This window comes from Anopheles moucheti, chromosome 2, assembly GCF_943734755.1.
Source record: "Anopheles moucheti chromosome 2, idAnoMoucSN_F20_07, whole genome shotgun sequence".
Taxonomy (NCBI): Eukaryota; Metazoa; Arthropoda; class Insecta; order Diptera; family Culicidae; genus Anopheles; species Anopheles moucheti.
The window spans coordinates 48633212-48646215 of record NC_069140.1 but is presented as its reverse complement, the minus strand read 5'-3'; the positions used below and the strand labels follow the sequence as shown (position 1 = coordinate 48646215).

Sequence of the window (13004 nt, the reverse complement as noted above, 5' to 3'; positions counted from 1 at the left end):
GGTTCTTTTAACTCCTCTACATCCTTGTTCCTTAGGCAGAGCTGATAGGCCTACTGCTTCTTTTAGTTCTCTTTTTGACATAGACATAAATGAACCTCTGTCTGAAGCATCACTAAAAGTTTACAGTTCTTTGACAGATCGTTGTGCGTTGAATGCGAATCCGGAAAACTTTTTAATGAAACTCAACGTTGTGATTATATAGCTCACTCCGGTATAAAAGTAAATTATATGTAAAGTATTATTAGATGTTTCGTTTGCATAGTTAGATTTGCGAAATGAATTTTGCTCCGTTTTTGTTTGCTTGCAGCAAATATTCATACTTCATATCGCTAAATAGAAACGAAGAACTATTTCCGTACCAAAGCATCATGATGGAACTGGAAACCTACTGCCATACTACCAAACTCTAGTGGTTATTATTGAATCGGCCAAAGTTGCATGTGTCGTTCTGAACTTGCAACAACTAGTTTCGAAAGTGTCTACCGTTAACTTACGATTGTTGTCGTATGATTGCTGTGCTTTTGAGAAGGAACGTTTGTATCTACCCAGCATCTATCGCCATAGGTACGGCCATGGCTACGATTCACACACGGCAAAGGATAACGATCCTGGTATGGTATGAGCATGCATCGTTCAAAACAACTTTTCATCGTTTACCACTGACTTGCGACATTTCCCATCGAATGTGTTTCCGCTCCGCCCGACCAGGCGTCCACCAATTCTACCGTGCTTTTTTTTTCTTTCTCCAGAAACAGAAAACTTGATTTCCACCCGGATCAATCAACCACTCCCCTTCCGTTAGCCACGAGTAGCCATTTTGCTTTATTCCAATTTCAATAAGCGCACAGACGAAAACAACCTTTCTTCAGTTGGTGGAACCGTGTCGTCTACTAACGAAGCAACTGGTGTGCATTTCCAGCTGGTACGTTCACCACCGCATGTGGGGAAAAGCAACCGAATCCTTTCATACGGCATTCGCATTAAATCAATACGAGCTACGAGTGCAAAAAGAGCTGTGCGACTGTGCATCCTCCCTGTTGTGGGTTTCTTCTGCTTCTTCCTATTATTATTATTATTATTATTATTATTATTATTATTATTATTATTATTATTATTATTATTATTATTATTATTTTTGGTATTCGGCTTCCGTAGTTTACATACAGTTGTCAAATTATCTTGTTCCATTCTTCAAAGCACAGCTCACTTCAATTACGAACAAAATTGGTCTGGTTAATGGACACATCGACGATATAAAACCAGGTTTTAAACGTTTCAGATCACAGTTACATTGTGTCGTTGGCATAATACGGCAAACAACGAGACCCATAAGGTGGGAGTTCCGATTGATTTATCCACGGAAACCGACTTATGGTAACATGCGATTTATATTCTTTCAAGCCTATCAATTTGGGTGATTTGGGTGGAAACCCAATCTACAGACGCATACAGTGGCGTATTTAGGACTGCGAAGGCCCTAAGCAACAATAGTTTTAGGGTTAGGGTTAGGTTAGGGCTAACCCCCTAATAAATATGCTTTCATTATTACATATAGCTTACGTTTTATTAGAAAAAGATGGAAAATACCTGTAGTTCATTTTTTTCTTTAATTTAATTCAAATATTCCATTTTGGTTAAACTTATTGATTTTATTTTTTTCAAGCTTAAATTTGCGTTTAAAGAAAAAGAATAAAATTTGATTCTAGTCTGTTTTGGGGTTCATTTGCAACTGTATTTAATTATGTATCAATTATTATACTTTTCTATAAATATGAGCTAAATATTTTTGCGCCTGACTTTGCTAATGGCGAATTCCTGAATAATTGTCTCTGTATCTAGTTGATTTAATAAATCTTGCTCTACATACAAAAGTGCTAAATTGTTTAGCTTTTCTGCTCCTAGTGTATTCCTCAAATATGATTTTGCACGTTTTAAAGTGGAGAACGATCTTTCCGCTGAAGCATTTGACATTGGGATGGTTAAGAAAATTTTCAATAATGTCTCATTGTTTAGGAAAGTGCGTGACATTTGTTTTGTTATTTTATGCATTGCCTGAATGTTTGAAAATACGGCATTGCCGTCATGATATAAATTAAATAAATAAATAAAAATTGCCTGAATGTTTACTTCTGAACTTTAAATTGTGTCCTTATCTTTCATGAAATGTAAGTAATGTTTTAATTCATCACCTACCATTTGTACATCAATATCATCATTTTATGTTCTTTTTAACGATTCCAACGACTGGGATCTGCGTTGAATATTCATATTGCAATGAAATAATGCACTGAACGGTTTTAAAACAGATTCATACATACTAAAATAGTATGTGATCACAAATTACAGCAAAAGATAAATTTAAAATAAACACATTCTATGTTATTTTTTATTCCTCCATCATGTTATCATTCGTCATTAATTGTTTTGTTCTTTATCGATTCCTCTCATCGTCAGTATCCATCGCTTCAAATAGCAATCCACTAAGTTCGGTTGATTGCTTCACAACCGTTTCAAAGTCATTTCTGAATTCATCGATAACTTATATAGAAACTATATAATTTGTTATTTGTTCCAACGGTGTGTGGAAGAAGAGAGACATGTATATAAGTTTTGAATGAAAATAAACTATTTCACGGCACTAGCACAGTTTTGAGCAGCAAAATTGCCTACAAGGTTAAGGGAATGGTTTGCGCAGGGTACAAAAACTGCTTAAGGGTGGCGTTTTTTTTTAGATGTGCACACATTTGCTGTGCTCGCCTCCTGTGCGAAGAATGGTATAGCCCAAGATCGGGGCATTCTTAGTACAGTAGATCAGTAGACTTTGTCTTATAAAATTATCTTGGATTTTACCTGCATACCCGTAGCATGCTTACTCCAATTTTTGCTTAACCCGCTTGCTGAAAAAGGTAAATCCTCAACTCTCGGCCTGTCTCAGCTCGAGGCCCCCCCTCTGCTCGAGGCCCCCCGCAATTGCTTAGTTTGCTTACCGATAAACCCGCCGCTGGACGCACATTCAACTATTGACCGCATCAGACAAGAATCCCAAAAAATCTACACACAACACAAAGTTTCCCGAGCGGAAACATGCACGGTTGTGATGTTTGTATGAAAAATTGATATTGTCCTTTTCGTTCGGTGCGGTTTTGCACCACCATTCCGCGTTGTCCCGGTGGATTGAATTCTTTATTAACAGCCATATCGATTTTGCTGCTTTCAACGTTTGTTTTTTCTTGCAAGTAGAGCATTTCTGCTTTATGTTACAATGCTTTATGATAGTGCTACGCATGCGACAATGGCAGCAATCGCAAAACTCTTGATATCTCTACCGCATCTAACGCCATACACGACAATCGCATCAGGTGTAATTGAATGGAAGATCATAATACGAAGCTCCTTTTTTGTTACCGAAGAAACGTTAGTGAACGTATCAAACCATTATGGAAATCCATTCCAGGGCACGTTTATGCGCGCCGGATCATATTATGCTGGTACTGCTTTTTGCTAGTTTGTGTGTTATTCTGCGCTTCCCTAGTGATACCATGTGCTTGCATTTCATTTTGCCTATGTTGTGCCTGTTGTGTCTGACCGTTGCGATGTCATGTGCAGCGATTGTTGTCACGGTCGCTTGCGTTATGCTGCCATATAAGAAACCTTTCATTACCTCAAGTAATTGTTTACCGGAGTTGTTTAAAGTGGTATATTGCCTGCTTGTATATGTTAAACCTTTGAATGACGTAATCACAAAATAAAATTACAACAGTTTACCAAGCAGCAAAAAGGGGGAAACTTTTGAACCACACATAACTCACTGATGTCTCCAGTGCTTGGATGCTAGGTGGAGGGATGCAACTAGTGAAACTTCCACAGCATTTCAAACGGTGATGGTGCTCTGCCGCCTGCCGGTTAAGCTGCAAAACTGCACGATTTAAATTCCTTTTCCCTTTTCCCGCTCCCACTGAGTGCCCCCTCGTGTGTTACTTTCGCACAGACGAGCAGTTATCGTCCGTTACATCGCAAATAACATTAGCGCTGCATGGCACCGGTAGAAATTGAATTTGATTAAGATAAAGTGTATTTCACTACACGTTTTTGCCGTTGCCCGAACCGTCCTGAGGACCCATCATTCCATCGCCTGTCGCTCGGTTTGGTGATCATCAGCTCCGACCATCCGTCAGCAGCCCTGTAACCTGGTGCAGCGAGCAGCACAGCAACGTCGTGCTACACTTTCCATTACGGCACGTGCGTTATACAGCGGCGATTCACTTAGGTGCGACAACAAACTCAGTTAAGAAATTTAATCTCCTCGCATCATGTACGCATCCGTACGACACGGAAGCAATACCCGATAATATCGGCCTTAACAATTCAACTTCATCGCATCCGGCAGCCACATCGGTGCTCCCGCTGCTGTGGTTGTGTTACCGTGCCGGAGGCATAATGTGCAGCGGGCTTGCTTTACGCGTTCGAAAGCAACAGGTCGATATCTTCGCAAACAGCGCCAATCGGGTGGCCAATTGAAAGGTGCTACGCGTCCATTGGAGGTTTCTCCATAAATTCAATTATCGCTTGTAAATGCGATACAAGCAGGCACAAAAACACATGCATCCAACCACAACGTTTGTCATGGTTTGCCTGTGGAACAATAACAAGCAGCCATTTTACAGCGTATATACGCAATTTAATTGAGATTCTAGGTAGTGTTTTTTTTTTTAGCTCGTTACAGCCGCCTGGTTTGGCTCTAGGTGGGTGGGCCGTTATAGAATAAATTGTGACAATTTAATTTCTTACTTGTTTGCGTTTGTGTTTGTGTTTTTCTTTTGCGTATATTAAGCTCGTTATCGCCACCGAGGAAGATAATGGATACCCGGCTGTGCCTATCAGAGCCCGACATCGCGTTGAAATAATTAAAATACAATCAGCTTTCGCGGATAATTATTAAGGATTCATTTGCAGGATCGTTGCCGGTTGCTTCCACGCCCATTCCCTTTGCTAGCTGGTAACCCGATACGAGGTTTGCGTTTTTTTTTTCGTTTTACTTGCTGTCCATGGGCTCGGCAGATCGTTAATGGGCACGGTATTAGCACCATTGACTTCGAGGAAATAGTGAACCGTGAAAAGGCCAACAAAGCCAAAGTAGTGCATGCGAACCGTAACGACATTAAAGAGCTTTTCGCTGTCCTTGTCCGGCCGGTGTATCAACCCTGTATATCCTTATCGCAGTATCGTGGTTTTTGGGGTGCAACCGGCATACCGGCAGCCAATTTCTACTCCATTTTCCGAGCTCTTTACTTACCTGCACGCGGTTGGGAAATGTTTGAAACCGGTGAAGGGGGTCCGAAGCACCGCCAAAAGTTTCCACTTGATTGGTTTCGATACGCAAACGGTGGAAAGCTCAAACTGAACTTTTCCATCATACTGCTTCGACTTCCTGTTGCGATCGATGTATCGCCGCAGTAGGAGCAACGTCATCTCCCTGCAGCCATATTAAAGGCAAAGCAGCTTTGCAATTATTCATGACGGGGAAGAAATGAAATATGCTCGCCAGGCACTTGAAGTACGTCTAGAGCGTCACCGTAAGGCAGGCAGAAAAATAATATCAAATAAAGTAAGAAACAGAACAAGAATCTTCATACCGTCGGAGGAAGAATAAACGGGCGTTTGTACCGGGGGAATGGTTCCCAGGAGGGAGTTCCGCTAAGTGAAACTACTGCGATAGCCGATGGCAGTTCTGCTATACTGACAGGGATTATTGTTGCTTGTCATTGTATTTTTCGTTCTACCGTATCTATTTTGCTGTCTCGTGGTAGTGCCGAGACACCATTCCAAACGAACACCAAGGAACTTGGGCAAAACGTACATCTTGGCGGTACATCGTACAGCAGCGTAATCGCATGCTTCCAGCCAACCGGTACGGCTGCCAGTTGCCTTTCAATTCATTTTTGTTCCGCATACAATTATGAATGGACGAAAACGGTCGCTTGCGACAGAGTAATTATTTTCTCATCCAATATTCAAATCCGTTCCGATTGGTTGGATTTGGTTTTTTTTAGTCTTCTTCCTGTAGCCGATTCCGCTTTTCCTCTGGGGGTTTCTTTGCGGCTGGAGACGGTCCTTGTAATTGTGGAGCGTTGAAGTTTTGTTTTCTTATGAATGAACGAATATCCGATTAAGGTGATCGAAACACCGTACAGTAGACGGTATTGTGTGATGTTTGAAATGTTTTTGAATGAAAGCATTCTTAAAACCTAATTAATAATTACTGTTGGTGAATTGGTAGCGGTGTCGGTACTATGCAGAACAAGAGCGTTACCAAATACCACGACGAGCAATGTCTCGTACGGTGGACCGACGGCTTCAGCTACGGATAAATAAAGTAAATGAAGATCATCTATGCACGTTGAGGACTGGGTTGGTGGGTTTTTTTTTATTTTAATTCAGTTTTTGTGGCAAACTTACAATACATTTAATCTATGTTTAGTTTTATAGAAGTTCTTTCAAAGCTCTCATTATAATCAATGATCGTTTATTTATGTTAACATTGAACAATCACGTTCAATATTTATTAACATGTTCTGCTCATCTAATGTATTAAACAGTAAAATCTCGCTAGTTAAAATATAAAATCCCCATGGCTTTCGTAATTCTCAAGCAATTTCGCATTTTCGCTGCTTTAAAGTAAAAATTAATTTAAAAAACTCAATAATTCCCAACACTTCAACATTTTTTTATATAATTTTAAATTAAAAAGATGCACTACTAATTTAAGTTTGTCTTGACTGTTCTTAGATTACAGTACAGTAGTGTACACGGCTTGGAGTTAAAATATGTTAGTTATCCTAATGCTAAGCTTTGCTATTGAAATATTAATTTTAAGACCCAGACCAGACCAGACTTAATTTTATAGTAAGGGTGCGGGCTATGTTGGCACCGAGTTAAATCAGTTAAAACATTAAAATCGAATTAGAAAATAAATAAAAAATTATAGTCGAACGTTTGAATGAAGCTTAGCACCAGACTTGGGCCGATTTTATTCATTGGTAGTAGTTAAATTTTAAAAGTTAACTTTATATATCACCAGTGAATAGTTCATTTAAACCCCAATTTTTAGTTTGATATTGCAGTGGACCATTTTAATGTAAGGTATGTAGCAGCCCACTGCATATTGCATGCAAGCGTAAATAGGAACACTCAACTCGCGAGTATAAATTATCTGCGTGACCCTAGCGTTATGCGCAGATTCGCGATGTCACAGATTTATGTGATAGAATAAAAATTAGCTCTCTTGCTTCTTGACCAGCGAACCGATAGCACGTACGTATATCACATCATCCGAAGGACACATTTTCCGCTACCATCGATCCTCCAAACTGGTGACCCCGACCGTTCGATTGAACAAACATCCGAAGAAGTGAATTCCTGCACGAGAATACCGCGTAGTGAACGACCGAAACCGCGAAAGATTCCTTTTGTCTCATAGAACCGTCACGTTATTAAGTGTGCCGCGATAATTATCACCCCGTGTACGCGTAGGTTACCGCACTCTTAGTTTTGCTAAAATGCCCGAGACAACGATCGACACCAAGCCGAAAGAGGAAGCAACCCAGATCGCCGTTACGCACACAAAAATTAACTTTCCGGATTTCGATTCCGAAGACGTTGAGACGTGGTTCGTCTGTTTAGAAGCAGCATTATATGTTAGTATTTTTTTAATTAATATTTTTTTGTCACTGATAGGGCAAAGCCAGGTGAAAGAACTGTGCGAGAGTTGTGCCGCAATGAAGACTGAGCAGGAAATGAAATGTGCATTCATGGGAGTCAAGAACTTTGAGCTTGGCAGATGAAATATGATTGAAGAAATGGATCTCAATAAAAAGAATATTAGCAAAACATGGTAATGACGATGACGATGATGATAATGATGATGACGAGATTGCTTATAGGGATTATAGACCCAAAGGGAGAGACTATAGTCTCTCTAAAACATGGTTATCTGTTACGACGCAGTTGCCTCACCCGGTGAAATCCTTAGTAGCGGCTACTGTAAATATTCACTGTTCAATAAAATGCGACTCTGATAGAATTTTAAAAGAATAGAATATTCGAATCAAAGTAATACATCACGTGAGTTACAGTAAACTTTTCCACTATGCCCTGCAGCGTAAGTGCCCTGCAGCGCTGGTTACGGTAAGTGTCCAACACATTTCAAAACTTTCCCGCATGCAACTATCTGCAATTTAGGTTAGGTGTCTTTAAAACGTCACGCCAATCTGCCACAGAAACTTTGTATCACATCGTAGCTACATTTACCGATACAGATAATAGACTACGCTCGTGCTTATTAAGTTTAGCATAGTACGAACTATGAACCTGAGTTCACAAGTTTTTGCAGGTCTGCTTAAGTAATTGGAAAGAAAAAAATCGGGATTTTTTTTTGTTTGGTTTTGTTAAGACACTTGAACACATTTTCCTTCCAAAGGTCAATTATGTTTGAGTGTGTGTGTTCGTGGTGAAATAATTCATCATTTGCTTAACGCAATAAAGTTTGTAGCGGTTAAACTCCAGCAACCAAACATAGCATATAAACGTAAACGAAACATAACTGTCAGTCAAGCTAAAATTGACAGTTCAGTGACAGAAGGAAATAAAACCAGAGTGGACGAAAAAAAAACGGGTACGCAATGGATTGAGAAATGAGTAATTTTAGAATAGCTATTTTACTTTTTCCTTCAGAATTTCACACTTAATACGAGTAATGTTTGAGTTTTGATTTCGGTACAACGCGTACGGATTTTGTGTATGGTTAAAAAATAAAAATTCATATGGTAAGTTCCTCGGTCTATATGTACACACTTGGGGGAATTGGTGTTTTTAGGGACACGGACGGGTAATGGAACAAGAAGTTTAGAGAAAAACCAATTTTATACCCATTTTATGTTTTGGATAACGGGTAAAGGGTTCTAGTAAGATTCCTTGATATATCTTAGGTAATTAGAAGTACATTCTATGTTTCTCTCATTCTAGACCAACCGATTCTAGGTCACATAGCGCGTACTGAGCCGGGTATTTCTAGCATCTCTTATAGATATGAACATGTGTTAACGGATAACTGGGAGGGTTTGTTGCACGTTCGAACAAATGCTAATCGTTAATGGCTAAATAAATATTACCTTCCATGGACAAATATACCTCAGTTCATAACACAGGTATAGATGTGCTAAGCTATATTTAAGGCAGTTCCACGCTGTTAACACGCTCAGTCTGTTTTTCAGCTTTCCTTGCCGCGTGTTGACAAACCATGCCCGAAAAAGTGAACCATATAAGTGCGGAAGTGTGGCGGGAATGGATTCTGCAAGCAATTTCTTCGATAAAGCAACAAAAGCAGGCTGCTACTTTTAAGCGCATATGTGGTGCAATACGAAAACGGCACATGTTCCACGAGGATACCGTTGCCGGCCGGCTGACGGAAGCAATTGAGGGTGGTGCGGTTAGGACAATAGCGCGACACGGCAAAACGATCTACCGCGCAGTAAAATGTTCCGGCGCGCATGCACAACAACTAAACTCCCTTTCGAACGTACTTTGTATCGAGTGTTTAAAGCCGACTTTAAAGGGCCCCAATGGGTACAAACCGGAACCGATGAGTTCGTGTGATCGCTGTGGGATCTCGCTGCATGATAGTTGTGCGAACAGGCTGAGCGGTTCGGAAGCTGTGATGTCGCTTTCCCAGCTGGTATCGTCTGGAAATCGGTGGTTCTGTGCCGAATGTAAAGCGTGTGATGGATGCAACACCATGGACGAAAGTATCAGTCGTGCGGCACAGTGTCTTGTCGAATGTGGCGGATGTAGTCGCAAGTTTCACCTCCAATGCATGAACCCACCCGTGCAAAGTGGCGAACGGATGCTTCGGGAAAGCTGGTGCTGTGTGAAGTGTATCCAGTACGAACGCTACGAAGACTCGGCTGAGAAAGTCCAACAGTGCCATCCAACCATTTCCGATCAAAAAGATGGCGTGGAACGTACGAAGACTGGCACACGTTTAATCCGCGCTCAACCGACCGAAGGTGAGCTGATAGACGGACGCATCGAAGCAATGAGACTTAAGCTGGGTGACCGTGTGACGGAAGATGATTTGGACGCGTTCCGAGAGGTGCTTCGCATGCGATCCAATCTGGAGGAGAATAATCTGAAGCGCACCCCGGAAGCCATACGGCTAGGCCGGTACGTCATCGAAACGTGGTACTCGAGCCCATTTCCGCAGGAGTACGCCAAGCTGAAGGTGCTGTACATGTGCGAATTTTGCTTGAAGTACCTGAAGACCAACGATGAGCTCGATCATCATCAGCGTACCTGCTCGCTGCGACATCCGCCCGGATGGGAGATCTATCGCGATGGTGCTATTTCGGTGTTCGAGGTGGATGGAAACGAGCAGAAGCTGTACTGCCAAAGTTTGTGCCTGCTGGCGAAGCTGTTCCTCGATCACAAAACGCTCTACTTCGACGTGGAACCGTTTCTGTTCTACATCCTAACGATGCGCGACCGACTCGGACACCATCTGGTGGGGTATTTCTCGAAGGAAAGGTACAACCAGCAGAACTACAATGTGTCCTGCATTCTCACGATGCCGCAGTATCAACGGCAGGGCTATGGGCGGCTTTTGATCGATTTCAGCTACATGTTGAGCCGTGTGGAACGTAAGCCCGGTACACCCGAACGGCCGCTGTCCGATCTGGGGCGGGTTTCGTACCAGCAGTACTGGTGCTCGGTGTTGCTTGACTACTTTTATATCAACCGTGGCGAATCGTTCACGTTAGCGAAAGCATCACAGGAAACGGGTATGATCGTTAGCGACATTGTAACGGCACTGCGGAAGCTTGGTTTCATCCGGTACCGGGTTGAGCGTACCGGTTGCATACGCACCAATCGTCCCTTCATCTGCATCGACTGGCGTCGGGTGGAACAACACCATCAGCGTGGTGTGACTTCAAGGAAAGGCATTGAGTTGCGCGAAATTTGTCTCCGCTGGATACCCAATCTGCGCCTGAGCAATGTAATGAAGCAGTTTATGCACGAGTTGTCCAATAGACGAGAAGAGGTCACCGCTCCGGTGGAACAGGAATCACACCACTCAAAAAAGGATGAAATAAGGGTCGTACAACATTGTAAGGATAATGCAAATGTTCGAACATTACCGCAGCTGGAGGTAAAATCGGAGCAATCGAGCGTGGAGCACTATAACACGATAACAAGCACGGGCAGGACAAGGTTTCGATCGAGAAAGTATAGTGACACGGTATTTGATTTGTCTCTCTCACTTACGACTGGAACTCCGAAAACACACCGAAGATCACATCCACTGCCCAGCACAGTGCCGTCCGTTAAAAACACCAACCTGCTGACGCATTCGTCTGCTGCCGGGTGTAAGTTACCGTTCATTGTGTTGGTCCCGTTGAAGGTTGAAACCGGCGAGCGATCGTTGTTGCTGCCGAGCGATGGTGAGGACATTTCGCTGGACAGTGTGGAAGCGTTTATGGGCACGCCAAAAAGTGAACTGCATAAGTCATCGCCCGAAAAGAACGCGGGGAGCGGCTTTACACCGATCGCCCCGTTCCGCCACCAGGATGACGGTGGCAGTCGAATAATGGCGCCGGTGGATACGAACGGTGATAGTTGCGGTCGATTTGGCACACCCAAAACAACCCGCGGGCGCAACGGGACGGTCGACTTGACGAGATGTCGCAAGAGAATCATCAGCTTTGAGGAAACGGAACCGAAACGGCTGCGGTTGGACGTCACGGCCGAGCGTGGGCGAAGATCAGCAGATGGTGACATGTGCGAGAAGGACGCGGCCCATGATGGTATCCCCATTCTTCGGTGGGATGAGGAAAGAGTGAAATGTCCAGAGTCGGTTCGATGTACGCGTAGAAACACAGCAAGTGTAGACGGGGTCTGTGCAGAGCCAAATATAATGTTAACCTTGTTGGGTAAATCATTACCCAGCACCATTTAGTGTTTGCTGTATTTTGCTCTACCTGTATGCAGCGTGCAGGACCTGCTGGTGGAATATGCTTGTGGACGTTCCAGCCAACTGTGATGGAAAATAAATACCTGTAAAAAAAAAAGTAAAAAACAACGCACTCATGAGTATTGCAAATAAATTTTGTGCCCTTCACCAACGACTGTTTCCACCAGTTTCTTCCAGTTTGCAACGGGCGTTGCCATTTCCGAGATCAATTTTTCATTGGCACCGACTTCTTCATATCGGGCTTCTTGGCAACGCATGATTCGCTTTAGAATGTTGCCGTGCGTGAATATAGTGCCCCTCGGTAGGTACCGGTGAGGTTGTTGGCAACCTGCGGGCACACACACACACATACACACACACACACACCATTCATTTCCGGAGCTGCAGACATTGCAACCGTCGTGATGGCGCCCTTTTCAAGGGTAGATAAATGGACGGACATACTTCCAGGACACGATAATGTGTACACATGCACACGCACACGTGCACATTCGCTATTTGTTCTGGTTTGTCAGTGTGCCAGCAAGTGTCAGCAGTAGTTTATGGACTCTGCGGTGGTGAAAAATCGAAAATTTCTCTTCCTCTACCTCTGGGTTTTTTTTTTAAATCTAGATTTGCAATCTAGCGAACCGTGTGCTTTATTGAGAATTTGTTCGCTGATAGCAATGCTCTTAACGCTGTTTTTTTTGTCCTCATCTCTCTCCCTATCGTGCACTGCAATCGCTCAATGTCACTCGGCGTAACATGTGCAATCATCCGATGTTCACGTTTCAATGTCAATGTTTAATTTTTCCATATAATCTTAAAAACGGACTACTAAACAAAAATCATACCAAACGGTCAAAAGGAGCGACGGTATTTGGAGTTGTCCTTTCACGAACGCTAGTGTTGAAAAAAAAACTTTCTACCGACGGGAATCCAGGAGCAGTAACGTCGCGGGCCAGCAAAGTGGTTTCAATCTTCCGCAGGGTCGGAATGGAAT

General features: G+C 42.6%; 1 protein-coding gene across 1 annotated transcript; it reads left to right on the top strand.

The window, feature by feature from the left end:
- The first annotated feature begins 9295 nt into the window (after positions 1-9295).
- LOC128298075 (histone acetyltransferase KAT6B-like) lies at positions 9296-12007 on the top strand. The gene has a single exon (XM_053033807.1). It carries the CDS (start codon positions 9296-9298, stop codon positions 12005-12007), a length of 2712 nt encoding a protein of 903 aa, XP_052889767.1.
- Positions 12008-13004: the final 997 nt, after the last annotated feature.

Excerpts from the sequence above, each read along its gene's own strand:
- LOC128298075 (XM_053033807.1), top strand. The coding sequence starts at position 9,296 with ATGCCCGAAAAAGTGAACCATATAAGTGCGGAAGTGTGGCGGGAATGG.